Raw genomic sequence first — 17,314 nt, forward strand, 5'->3', positions numbered from 1 at the left:
GAGTTCTGGCCGGCTGACCTGAGAGTGGACCTGACTGATTCTCATGATGTGGGGGTTTCCTCTCACCTGGAAAACAGGATCGCTGTTGTTTTAGGGCCCAGAGTTCAGTGTCTTGGTCACTGTATGGAAAATGTTGTCCTGCTCCTCAGAGGCAGTGTTCTCCCTGCGCGGCCACCTTGTCCTCCCCCTTTCTATTCTTTTTCTCTCTACCTATTTTCCTTTTGTCCTTCCTTCTTTCTTCCTCTTTACCTTCCCTCTTGCCTTGCTCTATTTCTATTGTCTGATTTGAAACATAACATATAAATACAAAATATAATTTATTCCATAAAAATTCATTCGAACAGCTATTCTTCTCTTTTAAGTGTACAGAAGTTAACAAAGATCTCTGACATCGATAGTGAGGGGTCAAATTTGAATTAACTGGATGCACATATGGTTATTTTATATATTGGCTAAGAAACTTGGAGAAAGATCCAGTCCAGATTTACTGTTGATGTCCTGAACTGGAAAGAATAAATTGTAGAGAAATCAGCAAGCAAACTAGTTCTGCATGGCCTTAAGGGAGTTCTAAGAAGAAAATCTCTGGGAAGAAAGAGTCACGATCTTTTGGATCATAATAGGATCATTCTCAACCATAAGAATCTCTTATCATTAAAGAAAACTGTGTACTATTAATTAACATTTCACTTTGTGTCATCCACAGTGGAGAATGACTATAGAACATTAAGGGTCATTTAATGAATTGAAAAGGAATCAGAATGATACCCAACACACACACACACACACACACACACACACACACACACACACACACTTGCATACATGCATATGCACACACATACATACCTGCTTCCATCAATTATTTTGTAGGACACTATGTCATTTGTTTCTTGCATCATGGTGGTGGCGAATAGGTTGTCTTTGTAAGAGACCATCTGAAGATGAAAGATCTTCGCTGCTCATGGATCAGTAGGATCCCCATAGTAAGAATGGCCATCCAACCAAAAGAAATGTACAGTTTCAATGCAATTCTCATTAAATAACAAAACAATTCTTTAAATAACTGGAAAGAATAATTTTCAAATTCATATGGAAAAACAAAAAAAATTCAAGAATAGCTAAAACAATCCTCTACAATAAAAGATCTTCTGGAGGTATCTCCACCTCTGATCTAAAGCTTTACTATAGAGCAACAGTAATAAAAACTGCCTGGTACTGGCATAGAAACAGACTGGTAAATCAATGGAATTTAATCAAAGATCCCAAAATAAATCCACACAACTATGGACACCTTATTTTTGACAAAGCAGCCAAAACAATACAATGGAAAAAATATTGCATCTTTAACAAATGGTGCTGGTCTAACTGGATGTGGACATGTAGAAAAATACAAATAGATCCATGTTTATCACCCTGCACAAAATTAAAGTCCAAGTGGATCAAAGACTTTAACATAAAACTGGACTCACTAAACCTGTTAGAAGAAAAACTGGGGGAAAGCCTTGACCTCGTTGGCACAGGAGACAATTTCCTTGACAAAACACCAACAGCTCAGGCTCTAAGACCAACAATTAATAAATGGGACCTCATGAAACAAACAAACTTCTGTAAAGCAAATGAAATTGTCAACAGAACAAAATGATAGAGTGGAAAAAGGTCCTTTTTGTTTGTTTGTTTGTTTGGTTGGTTGGTTGTTTGGTTAGTTGGTTGGTTGTACATAGATGAGTGCTCTTTTTGCATGTACACCTACAAGCCAGAAGAGGGAATCAGATCCCCAGTGTAGATGGTTATAAGCCACCATGCGATTGCTGGGAATTGAACTCAAGACCTCTGAAAGAGCTGACAGTGCTCTTAACTGCTGAGCCATGTCCCCAGCCCTGGGAAAAGATCTTTATCAACCCTACATCCTGCAGAGGGCTAATAGCCAAAATATATAAATAACTTAAAAAATTAAAGATCAACAAACCAAACGATCCAATTAAAAATGGGATACAAAGTAAACAGAGAATTTTCAACAGAGGAATGTCAAGTGGAGGAGAAACACGTAAAGAAATGTTCAACATCCTTAGTCATTAGGGAAACACCAATCAAAATGACTCAGAGATCCCATCTTAAACACTTATCATAATGGCTAAAATAAACAAAGCTCGTGTGACAGCACATGTTGGCCATGACATGGAGAAAGGGGAACCCTCCTCAAATGCTGGTGGGATTGTAAACTTGTACAACCATTTTGGAAATCAATCTGGCACTTTGTCAGAAAATTGGGAATAGTGCTACCTAAGACCCAGTTAAACCACTCCTGGGCATTTACATGCAAGATGTTCCACCATGCAACAAAGACCATTTGCTCAACTACGTTCATAGCAGCCTTATTTGTAATAGCCAGAATTTGGAAATAACCTAAGTGTCCCTCAACTGAAGACTAGATACAGAAACTGTAGTATATTTACACAATAGAATACTACTCAACTATTAAAAACAAGGAAATTGTAAAATTTGCATTCAAATGGATGGGGCTAAGAAATCATTCTTAGTACATTAACCCAGAAGCAGAAAGACATGCAAGATATATACTCACTTATATGCAGATATTAGCCATATAATATACAATGATCATACTAAAATCCATGGACTTAAAGAAGCTAAATAACAAGGAGGACCTTATGGAGAATGCTTAATTCTCAATCAGAAGGACAGACAGAATAGATACCAGAAGCAGTTGAAGAGAGAGAACAGGACCAGAGCCTATCATAGATGTCCTTGACCCAGCAGGGTATTGAGGCATAAGCAGACTCATAGTCAAATGCTGGCCAGAGCACAGAGAATCCTATGGAAAAAGGCAGGATAGAAGGACCTGGAGAGACAGGAGCTCCACAAAGAGACCAACAAAGCCAACAGATCTAGGCCCAGGGGGCCATGCAGAGAATGATGCACCAATCAAGGACCATGTATGGAAAAGATCCAGACCCCCTGTTCAGATGAATCCCATAGGCAGCTAAGTATCCATGTGGCTTCCCTAGTAAGGGGAGCAGGAACTGTCTCTGGCATGGACTCTGTTACCTGCTCTTTGATCACATCCCATCCTGGCAGGGCAGCCTTGACAGGCCACAGAAGAAGAGGACCCAGGCAGTCCTGATGAGATTTGATAGGCTAGGGCTAGATGGTAGAAGAGGAAGATTCCCCATTTCAGTGGGCTAGGGAAGAGGTATAGAGGAAAGAGAGAGGGAGGGTGAGACCAGGAGGAGATGAGATTTGGGATATAAAGTGAATGAATTATTAAAAAAAAGCCTATAACAATAATTAATTAAAAATGATAAAGATGGAGGACAACTGTGTGCCTGGGTGGACACTTGAAATACATTTGGAACAACTTATGCAGCACTGACAAATCATTTATTCCTAGCAGTAGACAGAATGCTATTCTATTAATTTATTGATACATATTGGGACTATATGGATATGTGTGCTTGTTAATATAATATCAACAAAAAATAGGCATAAATTAGATATATCAAACCAAGTAAAAGGTATAATTACCTCATCTGAACACCACAAAAATGTGCACCTAGGATCATGATGGTGTTGATTCCAAGAGACCTGTTATTTGAACACCTGCTATGTGCATAAAAGACCAAGCCACAGAGAATTTATAACTGCCCCTGGGCTTTAACCTGGTTTGGTCCTTAATATGGCTTACTTAACCGCTGTCTGCCTGTTGTATACATAGATCCTCCACCTTTCCTTTCCTAAGTTTTTGTTTGTTTGCTTGCTTGCTTGCTTGGTTAGGGTGTTTGTTTGCTTGTTTGTTTTTAAACTTTTGGTTTGGGCCTGGTCTTCTCCTCTCACCTCTGTAGCTTGACTTTGCAGTCCATTGACAAACAAATAGAACTCATGGCAGCATAGCTGCTTCTCCAGCTTCTACTCTCATGCTAATTTGGTCACTTATCCTTTCTTTACATTTCTACCAATCTACTTCTCTAACATCTGGCTTTCACTCTTAACAGTCACTTTATAACAAATGTGTGTGTGTGTGAGTGTGTGTGTGTGCTTACTTGCATGTGTGTCTGCTCACATGCTCATGTGTATGTGTGTGTGTATACATGATTTCAGAATTAATATCAGTAATTATCATTGGAATAAAAGATCATGCATTCTTGGAGCTGCAGAGATGGCTAAGGAAGGGAGTAAGACTCACCTATGACTACCATTCCCTAAGACAAAGGTTAGGAATAGGCAATGTTGTGACTTGCTAGAACAGGATTACCAGAAGAAGATGCATCCAATAACAATGTTTAACAGCAAAACAGAAGAAGGAGCTTTATCAGTGACTGAACAGTTAAGAGGCATTTGAGAGGGTTCATATCTTGAATGAGCAAATGGAAGCAAGTTATTCCTATTTGTTCTTCACAGCTTGTGTAGAATTAGTTAGAAAATGAGTTAGAAATCATTTTCATCAAGCAGTAGTGTGCAAGATATGAACACTTCCTAATATTTATATTAGTTGCAAAATAAGATGCTAAAGTAATGGTAAAAATTCAAATATTTATTAGATAATAAAGTATAATTTTTATCCAAGATGCTGCTAGAGACATATGGTGACAGTAATTTAAAAAAACAAAACAGTAAATTAAAGGTTTTATTCATATTAAATATGCATTTTGGTAATGGTTTGGAGAGGTTAAATATTTGTACAGAGATACAAAATGTTCACAGAACCTGTTAAAGCATTCCTAATTAGTATAAATTAATGTCACAGAAAATGGATACATGTCTGTCTGAAATAAGATCATGTCTGGAATAAGAGAAAAGAATAGGACCCCATATATTTGGAAGTCTCCTGTTTGCTTCTGATATCAGCAATGCACTCAGTAGAAGCTGGAGAAACCATATCTTCCACAACATGAAGGGCGGCGGCAGCAGCCATATCCGTAGCTTCCGTAGCCAGAACCATATCCATAGCCTCCATAGCCAGAGCCATATCCATAGCCTCCATAACCACAGCCATAGCCCAGTCTGCGGAAGCTGTTACAGCCACAGCCATAGCCACAGCCATAGCCACAGCCCAGGCCTCCAAAGCCACCATAGCCATAGCCTCCGTAGTAGCCGCTGTAGTAGCTCATGGTGTCAGGGGTGGTAGGATTGTTCTTGTATTTGAGGTGAGAGTGTGAGTGTGAATGAACACCAGCACTTACAGCGAAGCTTATATACTCTGGGTAGAGTATGTGATAAAACACGTGCCCCTCCTTTGTGTCATTCCATGAATTGTAATTACCTGAGACAACACATTCATCTCTCTCCTGTCATTTGACCAACATCTGTTAAGGATGTTTAAGATTTATTTGGCTACCTAGTGAGTTTGTATCAGAACTTAGTGCTGTAGCCTTATTAGACAGAGTCGCTGTATATTCCAGAACAAAGATAATGATAGACCTTAAGAGAATTATTATTAGACAATACCAAATACACTAAGTATTAATGAATGTAAATTAAATTTTTTCTAGAGCATTTTGTTGGGTGCAATACTATGGTTTGAATCCAAAAAAATGGGAAATAGCCTAGAATGAAATGTATCAGTACTTTCAAAAGAGTCACATGATTTTGTATCATGTGAGTCAGGGACTTGACTCACAGTCAATAGCCAAAAATTGTCACCTGATTTCTAGAAGTATAAGATTTTGAGTATGCTTGACTGTCACAATTCGTTCGGGATTTACACTCAATTATGTGATATTTATTTTTGTTTAACAACATAACACAATCTAGTTACGAGAGGAGAGAGAGACAGTGACAGTGATTAAAAAGCCATTCAGCATCTTGGCAGAACTCTCTCAAGCTTGACTTGTCTCCACAGGGATCCAGCTTCAGGTCTTTCCCAGATGACATCTGTGCCTACTCTCTTCTTGTTACTCTCTTTCCCTGTCTGTTATGAGCAGTCTCTGTCTTTCATGTACCATTTCAAATATCACCTGATTCCAGTTTCCCACTGTTCCTGTTTACCCAAGTGAAGGGATGAGGAGCTAAAATGAACTTGCCTACAGCCCGCTCACTCAAGTCAACATTGCTTAGTTCTTCATACTCAGTATAAGGCATGAACCCGTCACAACCCTTTGCCTATTTGTACTCTTCCATTGTTATAGTTGCTTTCAAGTAATTTTGAGGTAATACCTACAATACCAACTGAACCTATCTAAAATGTTAATTAATGGTAATTTATTACTTCAAACATATTTTATCACCTAAAATCCTCTGAAAATTTATTTTTTTTAATAATCTGTTATGGATTCTGAATATTTTATCTTTAACTTATCATTTCAAACAAATAAAAGAAACTTAGAATCAACTTATATATTTCTATTGCAACTAAATTACATTTGTTTGTGCAAATGAAGGAAAAGTGGAATGTAGTTTTTTTGGGAAAAAAAACCTCAAAGTATACCTGGAGTATCATTGACATAACTTTGGTCACATGTAAATCATGACATTTACTATCTTTATTTTTTTAATTTTTTATTATTTTATTATTAGTTACATTTTATTAACTCTGTATCCCAGCTGCATCCCACTCCCTCATTCCCTCCCAAATTCTCCCTTCCTCCTTCATCTCCTCCCTGCCTTTTTCCAAGTCCACTGATTGGGGAGGACCTCCTCCCCATTCATCTGGCCCTGTTTTATCAGGTATCTTCAGGACTGTCTGCAAAGTCCTCCTCTGTGGCCTAGCAGGACTGCTCCTCCTTTGGGGGGTGGGGAGGTCAAAGAGCCAGTCATTGAGTTCCTGTTAGAAATAGTCCCTGTTCCCCTTACTATGAGAAACCAATTGTTTACTGAGTTAGCACGGGCTTCATCCAAGCAGAAGTTCTAGGTTATATCCATACATGGTCCTTGGTTGAATGTCAGTCTCAGAAAGGACCCCTGTGCCCAGAAATATTTGGTCCTTCTGGAGCTCCTATCCAAGAAAGAGGACCCAGGTTTAGATGATCAATCCTCACTTAGAAAGACAAATGGGAGGTGCATTAGACATAGGAGAAAACAAGTAACAGGACAGGAGCCTACCACAGAGGACCCCTGAAAGACTCTACCTAGCAGTGTATCAAAGCAGATACTAAGACTCATAACAAAACCTTCAGCAGAGTGCAGGGAATTATATGAAAGAGGGGGGAGTTGGTATGACGGGAACATTCATTTTTAATTAAATATTTATTTTTATATTAATTACAGTTTATTTACTTTGTATCCCAGCCTTAGCTTCCTCTGTCATTCCCTCCCAACCCCACCCTTCCTCACTCATCTCCTCTCATACCCCTCTCCAAGTCCACTGATAGGAGAGGTCCTCCTCCCCTTTCGTCTGACCCTAGCTTCTCAGGTCTCATCAGGACTGGCTGCATTGTCTTCCTCTGTGGACTGGCAAGGCTGTTCCACCTTTAGGGGAAGGTCATCAAAGAGGCAGCCACTGAGTTCATGTCAGAGACAGTCCCTGTTCCTGTTACTAGGGAACCCACTTGGATACTGAGGTACCATGTGCTACATCTGAGCAGGAGTTCTAGGTTATATCCTTGGTTGGAGTATCAATCTCAGAAAAGACCCCTGTGCCCAGATATTTTGGCTCTGTTGCTCTCCTTGTAGAGCGCCTGTCCTCTCCAGGTCTTACTATCTCCCTTTTCTTTCATAAGATTCCCTGCACTCTGCCCAAAGTTTGGCTATGAGTCTCAGCATCTGCTTTGATACACTGCTGGTAGAGTCTTTCAGAGGCCCTCTGTGGTAGGCTCCTGTCCTGTTTCCTGTTTTCTCCTTCTTCCAATGTCCATTCCATTTTTCTTTCTGAGTGAGAATTGATCATGTAATTCAGGGTCCTCCTTCTTGCTTAGCCTGAATGTTCACTTTAAAAGACCTTTATAATTTAAGAAGAACTTAAATTCAGTAAATGTAAGGCACGATCAGAAAAGGGGAGTGGATAATAAGATACTCTTTAGGAACGTTGTAGGCTTGGTTTTCAGTCTTCCTTTGGCTCATCCAAATGAGGCAACGATGCCTAAGGCTGACTTTGAAACTGACTAAACCTCACCCACATGTAGCCAGATCTTAAAAGCTGAGTCTCATATAATTTATTTTATGACTATAATTACCATGTTAAGTTTTTCTTGGGATTTATGATAATTTTTGAATGACATGTTTTTTAAGACTGTAATATTCCATTTGTAATTATAAAGGGACACATTCTTTGGTCTAATGGGTTTGTTTGTATTGACCTTACTTAATGTTAAAGCAGAGCTGTCAATTGGCACTCAACAAATTGTATAAATGGAATATATGGCTACCCGCCATATTAAAGCACAGACCATGCAGAGAATAACTTGGGCAGCTTATCAGACACTCCAACAAGTATTTCAAGCCTCACATGAACTCCAGCCATTGTTCTGTGTTCAACACAGTAATAAAACTGCACTAGCCTTTCTTTGAGTGTCTTTGTTACTCTAGCCAAATTTCATTCATTTACTTTTTATTCAGAGGCAGGCATAACCTTATGAAGCTTCAATGGAGACTGTCAACTCCTATGTTTACTCTCATGAACCTCATGCTTGAGATACAAACTCCACCCTTAATTTTCATAATATTTTAAGTAAGTTTATGATTTTTGTGTTAGGCCATCTGGAAGAATGGTTTAGAACTATAATTAAATCACAGTGAAGAATTTCTTGTTACTGTGTTGTGGTGGTATAATGTTCTTGTGGAATGTATACAATTTACCCTTGTTCATCCAAATGCTGATTTCTCTCCCCCACTCTCTGGTTTCAATCTGGACATTGAGTTTTGATGTTTATTCCAGCCATCACCTGTCTCATTTGTGTAAGCATGCCAGCGTTAGTTTTCTGTATTGTCAATAAAACAACCAGCCATTGTTGATCAATGGAAAGAATAGGGTGGAACATCCTGGTCCAGGGGGGAGGAGAAAGAAGCGAGTGGGAGGAGTCGGAGAGGAGAGATCATCAGGAGAGTACTTGGAACCACAAGAAGAGATAAACTGGACCTAAGATATCACTAAAAAGGAAATCTGAATGGGATGAAATTCTGCAGGCTTGGAGGTTTAGGATGGAGTAACTATTGCCCAGCATTGTGCTCTAGGTTAATTAAATAAATCCTACTCTCTGTGTGGCGATTTGGGTATACAGCTGGTTTAGGAATAACCACTATTTAACTAAAAGATACATTTATAAAAATATTAATAATTGACAATAATTCTGATACTTTCTGAGTATATAATTTGCTAAATTGTTTTTTAATATTTTGAGACATAAAATCATCTTATTTGTAGAAACTATATGGAATACAAATGAAAAACCCTTCAGTAACTTGATAAATGTTAAATGCATCTTCATGGAAGAAGATGTACAAATGTGCTATGCAAAGTTTATTTTGTCATTAAAACAAGAAAAAACACCTTAAAGAAAATATAAGAGGGAATGAGGGAGGGGGGCTACGGCTGGAATACAAAGTAAATAACCTGTGATGAATGTTTAAAAAATTATAAAAAAAGAAAATATAAGACAGCAGTATTTTATTTTTCTTTTCTTTTTTTCCATCATATGGATATATTTTGCCATGCCAATTGTTATCATATAAAACGTTTAGTGCCAAGTGGGAAAGATGATCAGTGATAGGAGCACTTGTTACTCTTTCTAAGGAGGTGGGTTTGTTTCAAGAACCCAAGTGGGGACTCTTCACCACTTGCAACTCCAATTCCTGGAGATCCGCTACTCTCTGTTGGCCCCCAAAAGCGCATGCACACACTGTAAACTTACATGTAAAACACTCACACATATAAAATACAAATAAAAATAAATCTTTGGGAAAAATTCATTATTTTTCTATAAGCAAAAGATAAAAATTTCTTTTTGCAGTATTTGTTGAGAATCCCATATTTTTCTTTCTATTGATTGGATCCAAAGAAAACTTAAGCTATTATTACTTATTTAGAAGTGTCAACTCATGGCTTATGTAAGTTGTTAGTCATTTTTATGGATAGAAGGGTGAAAATATTCTCAGTATTTATGGAAGTGTTAAACTCTTAAAAATGCAATACATTTCCTCTCAACATAGAAATTGATCAATAAATCTTAAAGAAAAAAAAATTGTTATATTACTGACTAAACTAAGAATGTCAACAATAGTAATAATTTATTTTTCTCCTTTTAATCTTTGTGATAAGTATTTATGAAGGGTATTATTTAAGTCAGCGTGAAAATTCCTCCTGAAAATACCCATGATACTACAGGCTCAGCCCATGTGGGTGGACCATCCGAACTTCTACCATTAACTGAAAGTATAAGTCAGAATAAATTTTCACTGAGAGTTGGGTTTTAAAATTGGTAAGTTAAATCCCCAAATAGATAACCTGTCAATTGGTTGGTTCAACAAAATAAGCTTATTAAAGAAGCAAATGTTAACAAAAGTCTTGATCTGTCAAAGTTACAAACTTAGTAGGTAAATAAAAAACATCAATGTTAATATTAAGCATCGCTGGCCAATCATAGCAAGCATATTTCTATCTTGTCACCCTTTCAATACTATTCTGCCCTCCCCCAACCCCTCTTCCTCTTGCTTTGTTTATATCTATGTATATCTAGCTGAATGTGTGTGTTGGGATATTTACATGCATATATTTTTAGATGCATTTCATTTTACTTGACAGATGTCAACATATTCTACATCTACACATAAATGAAATAAAGCAGAAAAGTTCACATTTCAAATTTCTTTTTGAATCATTTATTGGCAATTGAACGTAAATCCATTCTTAGTTTCCAAGCTTAGGGTGCAGACACATTTTATAAATGGAGTCTTTAAAATTCTAGAATTTAACCAATTCAGTTGTCTTGGCACCATCACAGCTGCTGGACTGAGATTTCTCGGAACAACTGTCAAGGTATCAAATGTTGAGTAACTAGAGCAGAATTTCAGTAGAAACTGGAGAACCCATACCCTCCACAGCATGAAGGGCGGCAGCAGCCATATCTGTAGCCTCCATAGCCAGAGCCAGAACCATAGCTTCCATAGCCAGAGCCATATCCGTAGCCTCCATAACCACAGCCATAACCCAGTCTGCGGAAGCTGTTACAGCCACAGCCATAGCCGCAGCCCAGGCCTCTGAAGCCACCATAGCCGTAGCCCAGGCCTCTGTAGTAGCCGCTGTAGTAGCTCATGGTGTCAGGAGATGTAGGTTTGATGTGTTTTTTCAAGGTAAGATCCTAAACATGAACGTCTACGCACGTAGGGAGAAGCTTATATACTCTGTCCCGAACACGTGACACCACCTGTGGACACTGTTTTCATTCATTCCAAGCTATTAATTTGCTAGAAACACCTCATTAGTCTCTTTGCTAACACAAAGGAGGCATATAACTCATTACAATTTTCAGCTCGTTTCTCTGCCTAGTTAGAACGCCCTTGAACTCATCGTGTCCCTTTTTATGAGAAAATGTCAGTGACTTCAAAGTAGAATTTAAGTTCCTGTAGTAGAATTCATTATTGTGCTTCTCCTATCATTCATATTAGGCAGCCTCTTTTTCTATAACTATTTGCTCATTCCAATTTTATATCATTCAGTTAATTTGTAACATCTGATAACCATGTAAATTCTAACAAATGATCTTATTTAAAATATTTAAACGTTTCATAATCATCAAACATGTTCTGAGATTAACAAATGAAAAAGTTTTTTTTTTCAAAAGAAAAGGGCATGTTTAGATGCATGAGCCTAATCATAAATATATACATATATGCATATACATATACAGAAAATTATAGGCAGAACAGAAACCTTTTTTACCTTACTCTTAGTCTATTCATCATCATATAAATCACTTTCTTGGATCATTGAAATACTAGAATTTAACCTAGAATCAAAAAAAATCAAGACATTAAATTCATTTTATAACCAGACTAAATAGTTTTCAAGTATATTCCATTTATAACATTATTTATTTTATGACTGCAGATTGGACTCTACTTACAGTATTTTCTGAGATGCTCAAGATCTTTGCCACATGACTTCCTTTCCCCTCTTCCTCATATCCCATGCAGCCATCTCCTGTATCAAGCCATTTTTTACCTCATAATTTGTATTTATTCTCTATTATAATGTCAACCGTGTATTTAGTTTTAAAACAGTAATCTTATTTTATCCACATACCTAATATTATTAAAATACCTTTTCCCTTACATAATATTTTCTACTATGCATGCCTTTCCTACATTATTATGTCTCAAAAAATGAGCTCACAAGATCGCAAGAAATTACTGATTTGTAAATGTTTGACTATTTTGAGAAGTATTTCCCTGCTTTGAAGGTCATAAACTGTTTTACCAGGAGGCTTTAAGTTTCTCAGGATTAGTAATCCTCCAAATATGAATGGCAATACTTAACACACTGTGTTGCAAAGATTGATGTGAGGGGAGCTATCCCCTTTTCTCACATTTAATAGTCTTCATCTTAAGGGTAGGAAATAAATCCAAGCTTAACTCTCATCAGAATACAACCATATCCTAGGCTTTGAGTTTTAATCAGTTTTCACGTTGTGTGACATTAACTATATACCAGAAAACATACTTGCTTTATTTATTTATTTGTTTGTTTGTTTGTTGATTGATTGATTGATGTTTGGAAAAACCATTCTTGATAATATCTCTTCTCAACTGGATTAATCAACTGTTCTTCCAAAGGACACAGCAATCCTGTTGGGTAAAGGGGAAAAAATTGTTCTGTCTGGTACAGCTTGTAATGAGTCTTTTAAGTAAAGTGTGATTCAAAATGGCTTACATCTTTAGAAGGAATATTTAAACCAACATTTTTCTTTCAGGTAAATTATTTTTCTGCTTTATCATAGTCTACTTTACTCTTCATTCTACAAGGGAAAAACTGTGCTGAAAAAATCTTTCAGTGAGTCATTTTGAACCCCAGCAGCAGTAAGTACATTCAAAAGCTAAAGAATCTTGTGGTTGCCATGGTTAGTGTGACAGGTGTACACACACGACTGAAGTCTCATCTGTGTTTCTGTTTTGATTGCATAGTGGCATGCACTCACATTCAAACAGATGAAACAAAGGAAAACGAGCTTAACAATGGCCCCTGAACTTATTTCTACAATTTCAAAGAAGCAGCAAGTAGTATATTGATTTATCTAGCCCCTTTATATTCACACATACAGAAGTACATCTATGCATGCTTAAGGATAAATAATAAAAGAAGGTCATGAAAAAGATATATATCAAAGCTGGATATAGTGGTGTATGTTTGCAACTCCTGCACTCAGGAGAAACAGTCAGTATCTTGGAAAGTGAAGACTTTATTGTGAACTAATACATGTCGTTAGCTTAATCTTAAGGATATTTCACAGAAAGGTGAATTTTAGTTGAGCCATGCACAATGGTAAAAAAGCAATCAGGATAGGCCATTTTAGTGATGTAATAGAAAAGTCAGTGTACTATCTATAATAAAAGTGTAGAGATAAATTTTATTATCACATAATCATAATCATACAAACAAACAGTAGATAGTCCCAAATAATAGTTTAGAGCTGAGCTGAAAAACAGTGTTGGGATTTCAAATGCTTTACTATGATGAGGACTTAAAAAAAAAGTCCTTTCATAGAGCTGAATGAAGTAAGATAATCAGTTAAGTGAACAAGTGTAGCTAAAAGATTTTGAGTTAAGAATCAACTAGTCTCATATGAAAAATTATCCTCCTTCATTAGTAGTTCATAGATCAATGGCACATTTAATTATCAAATAATAATTATAAAAGAGTTGGGTAAGATTGCAAAATTAACATTTTTTCAAATGTGGTTTACTTTCCCAGCATGCTTAATGATACGGTTTAATCGAAAATATTCTATTGATCTTATAATTAAAGGGCCAAGCTTACTGAATTCATTTAAATTGAGCGTGAATTGAGAAATATTCCAAAATGTGATAAAACATGTTTAACATATAAAGATATATAGTTCTGTTGACAACTGCTTCTTGTTGACTTGACTATGAATATTACCTAGTAAAGAAATGGAAAAATGTGACTTATTGATCTTTGTGAAGCTTTTATTCAATCCCAAACTATTATTTGGAGCAATCAGTAATTTGTCTGTTTGTTTATTGGATTCTCTCTTTCACAATGGAATTGCTGAGCTTCATCAGCATGCATAGGTAATTAAATTTATGAACAGAAATTAAATTTTATCTATAAATTATAAAGATTTACTAGAAGATGAAGAGATAAACCAGTTACAAATAAAACTGAAGAATGCCAGCATTATGATGACATTTTGGTGCTGTAAACTGAAAATCTGTCATACTCAGATTTTGTGCACAGATAAACACTACAATGAATTCGGCTGCAGAGTAAGTGAAGTCATCTTCGGAGAGTTATTATTTCAGATGCTGAAACAGTGTCAGAGATCCTATATCCTGGGCATAATGGTTGGAGACATGTATCCACAGCCTTCATAGCCAGACTCATAACCAGCTTTCACAACCAGTGCTCCACCCTGACTGCATGTGTCCCTCCATCCATAACCCTAGCCACAGCACTAGACCCCGAAGCCTCCTGGCTGCAGCCTAGGCTGGATAGCAGTGCTGTGCTTGTCCATGGTAATCAGGTACTGAGTTCGTCTGATTAGGGCAACATACTCACTGTGACCACTGAAATCTCTTCACATATGCTTTATACCCTACCAGGCAGTAAGAGCACATATTTATCCTTTCTTGGCAGATTTTTCTGTAATTCTTCGTTCCACACTTGGCAGAGTTCTGCCATGTGAAGAAGCTGCCCAACTCACCACAGTGTGAGAGCTTGCTGTATGTTCATGGTGTTCCTGAAACTCACTGCATCACTGTTAAGGTAGGGAACTTCTCTTTCTGCCTTCAAAATCTGGAACCAGTGTGCCCTAAACAGAGCTGCCATAGACAAGCAAAATAATAGAATTGTAGTACTGTGTTGAAATTAAATATCACTTGATATCTAGGTTTCTTTGAATTATTTTGTTTGGGTTATTATTAAGTGAAAAAAAGTAACTAAATTCAATTTACTATACCATTTCAAAGCCTTTTCTTTTCTTTTCTTTTCTTTTTTTTTTTTTTTTAGTCCACATTTAGAATTTTATATCATCTCATAATGCAGGGGTTCTTGAGAGAATAATGTGTAGCACTTGTAGAGACAGGGAAGGGAGACTGGAGGTGTGTGTGTGTGTGTGTGTGTGTGTGTGTGTGTGTGTGTGTGTGCGCACACACACACGCGCGCGCGGGGGTGTGTATGTGCAGGGCACCTAGCTTTTCCTCACTCAAAATTTCCTTAGCTGAAGCCTCAGTTTCCATATAGGTCACCAGGAGTCAAACCCGTCTTATGTCTGGGTTGCTTTTAAGGTAGTAGGAAGCATTTGAAATCCTTGGTGGCATCAGGCTTTCTTCGTTAAACACCAGCATGGGGTAAAGGTGAAATGTACTCATCCTATTTTTTTTTTAATTTTTTTCTTTTTTAAAATTATTTATTAATTACACTTTATTCACTTTCTATCCCCCTGTGGTTCCCTTCCTCTTCCCTTCCCAATCCCTCCCTTCCTCCACCCTCTGCATGCATGCCCCTCCCCAGGTCCACTGATAGGGAGGTCCCCCTCTCCTTCCTTCTGATCCTAGTCTATCAGTTCTCATCAGGAGTGGCTGCATTGTCTTCTTCTGTGGCCTGGTAAGGCTGCTCCCCACTCAGGGGGAGGTGATTAAAGAGCAGGTCAATCAGTTCATTTCAGAGACAGTCCCTGTTCCTATTACAATGGAACCCACTTGGATACTGAACTGCCATGGGCTATATCTGTGCAGGGGTCTTAGGTTATCTCCATGCATAGTCCTTGGTTGGGGTGTCAGTCTCAGGAAAGACCCCTGTGCTCAGATTTTTTGGTTCTGTTGCTCTCTTTGTGGAGTTCCTGTGTTTTTTTAATCTTTTCTTATTTGTTTGGACCATCGATCCTGATAACCAGTAAGCTTTATTTTAATAAGTTTTGAAAAATAAAACCATTTTTATCTGTAAACACCGCATAAATCTTTTAAATATGAAATTCAGTTCATAATAAAGATCTACTTTGTATGTAGTCTCACAAGCTATTAAAAAAGTAACTTCTTCATAATTACTTTCTTTCCTGTATGTGAGGTATCCAAAATATTAAAATAAAATAGATTACATTCCTTATGTCCTCATCCCTGCTCCTTCTTCTCAGTTGTTCTCAGTGCCCAGCACTACAAATTTCTCTCTAGGTCTACCAGTTATCATTCAAGACTTAATATTTTATATACGATACATGTTATTATATAGTTACACACAGCGACCTTTACCAGAACCAAGTTATTTTTCCTTCCGCTTGCTTATTATACATATATTTACAAGATAATATATGATTGGGGCCTCATAAAAATAAATATTTATTAGGATCTCAAATATTGAGAATGTTCTGTTTAAAATGACTTAAAATTAACAACCATTCATACTGGAGATGTCTTTAAATCTCCCCAAAATAAGCATGTTGTAAAGACGTAGAATCAAAGAGAAAATATTTGAGATGAAAATGATTTTCAGACATCCTTAAGATATTGCTCACCTGTGTAGATACTCAGGATTGCTGTAAAGTTTGTCTAATCTTGACTCACAGATTGAGCACTCCCTCTTCCTCCCCTATCGCTCTTCCCTAGTCCACTGATAGAGGAAGTCCTGCTTTCTACCATCTGACCCTAGCCTATCAGGCCCCGTCAGGACTGCCTGGATCCTCTTCCTCTGTGAGCTGGTTAGGTCTCCCCACCAGGAAGCAATGATCAAGGGGCTGGCAACCAAGTTCATGTCAGAGACTGTCTCTTCTCCCCTTACTAGGGAACCCACTTGGAGACTGAGCTGTCTATGGGCTGCATGTGAGCAGGAGGTTTCAGTTGTATTTTGATGCATCATTCTCTGCAGTCCACCCTGGGCCCAGCGTTTTTTGGCTTTGTTTGCCACTCTATGTGGTTCCTGTCTCCTCCAGTCCTTCTGTCTCCCCCTTCTTTCATAAGACTCCCTGTGCTCTGTCCAAAATTTGGCTCTGAGTCTCTGCATCTTCTCGATCCCCTGCTGGGTGGAGTCTTTTAGAGGACATCTACGGTAGGCTCCCATCCTGAGTTAGAGAATATGTGATGGTTTTAACCATTGCTATCTGTAGCTGCAGGTTACATATTTGTCATCTCTGGCTTTCATATGGTCTCTCACCTGTGTGTGTGTGTGTGTGTGTGTGTGTGTGTGTGTGTGTGTGTGTGT

The 17,314-nt window shown here is 37.6% G+C and overlaps 2 protein-coding genes across 2 annotated transcripts; both read right to left on the minus strand.

Annotated features, from left to right (window-relative positions):
* Nucleotides 1-4,868: 4,868 nt before the first annotated feature.
* LOC129682580 (keratin-associated protein 19-3-like) lies at nt 4,869-5,123 on the minus strand. The gene has a single exon (XM_055615016.1). It carries the CDS (start codon nt 5,121-5,123, stop codon nt 4,869-4,871), a length of 255 nt encoding a protein of 84 aa, XP_055470991.1.
* Nucleotides 5,124-10,952: 5,829 nt separating this feature from the next.
* Nucleotides 10,953-11,198, minus strand: LOC129682581 (keratin-associated protein 19-3-like). Its single transcript, XM_055615017.1, has one exon. It carries the CDS (start codon nt 11,196-11,198, stop codon nt 10,953-10,955), a length of 246 nt encoding a protein of 81 aa, XP_055470992.1.
* Nucleotides 11,199-17,314: the final 6,116 nt, after the last annotated feature.

This window comes from Psammomys obesus, unplaced genomic scaffold, assembly GCF_907164565.1.
Source record: "Psammomys obesus unplaced genomic scaffold, mPsaObe1.curated_primary_1811, whole genome shotgun sequence".
In the NCBI taxonomy this organism is placed as follows: Eukaryota; Metazoa; Chordata; class Mammalia; order Rodentia; family Muridae; genus Psammomys; species Psammomys obesus.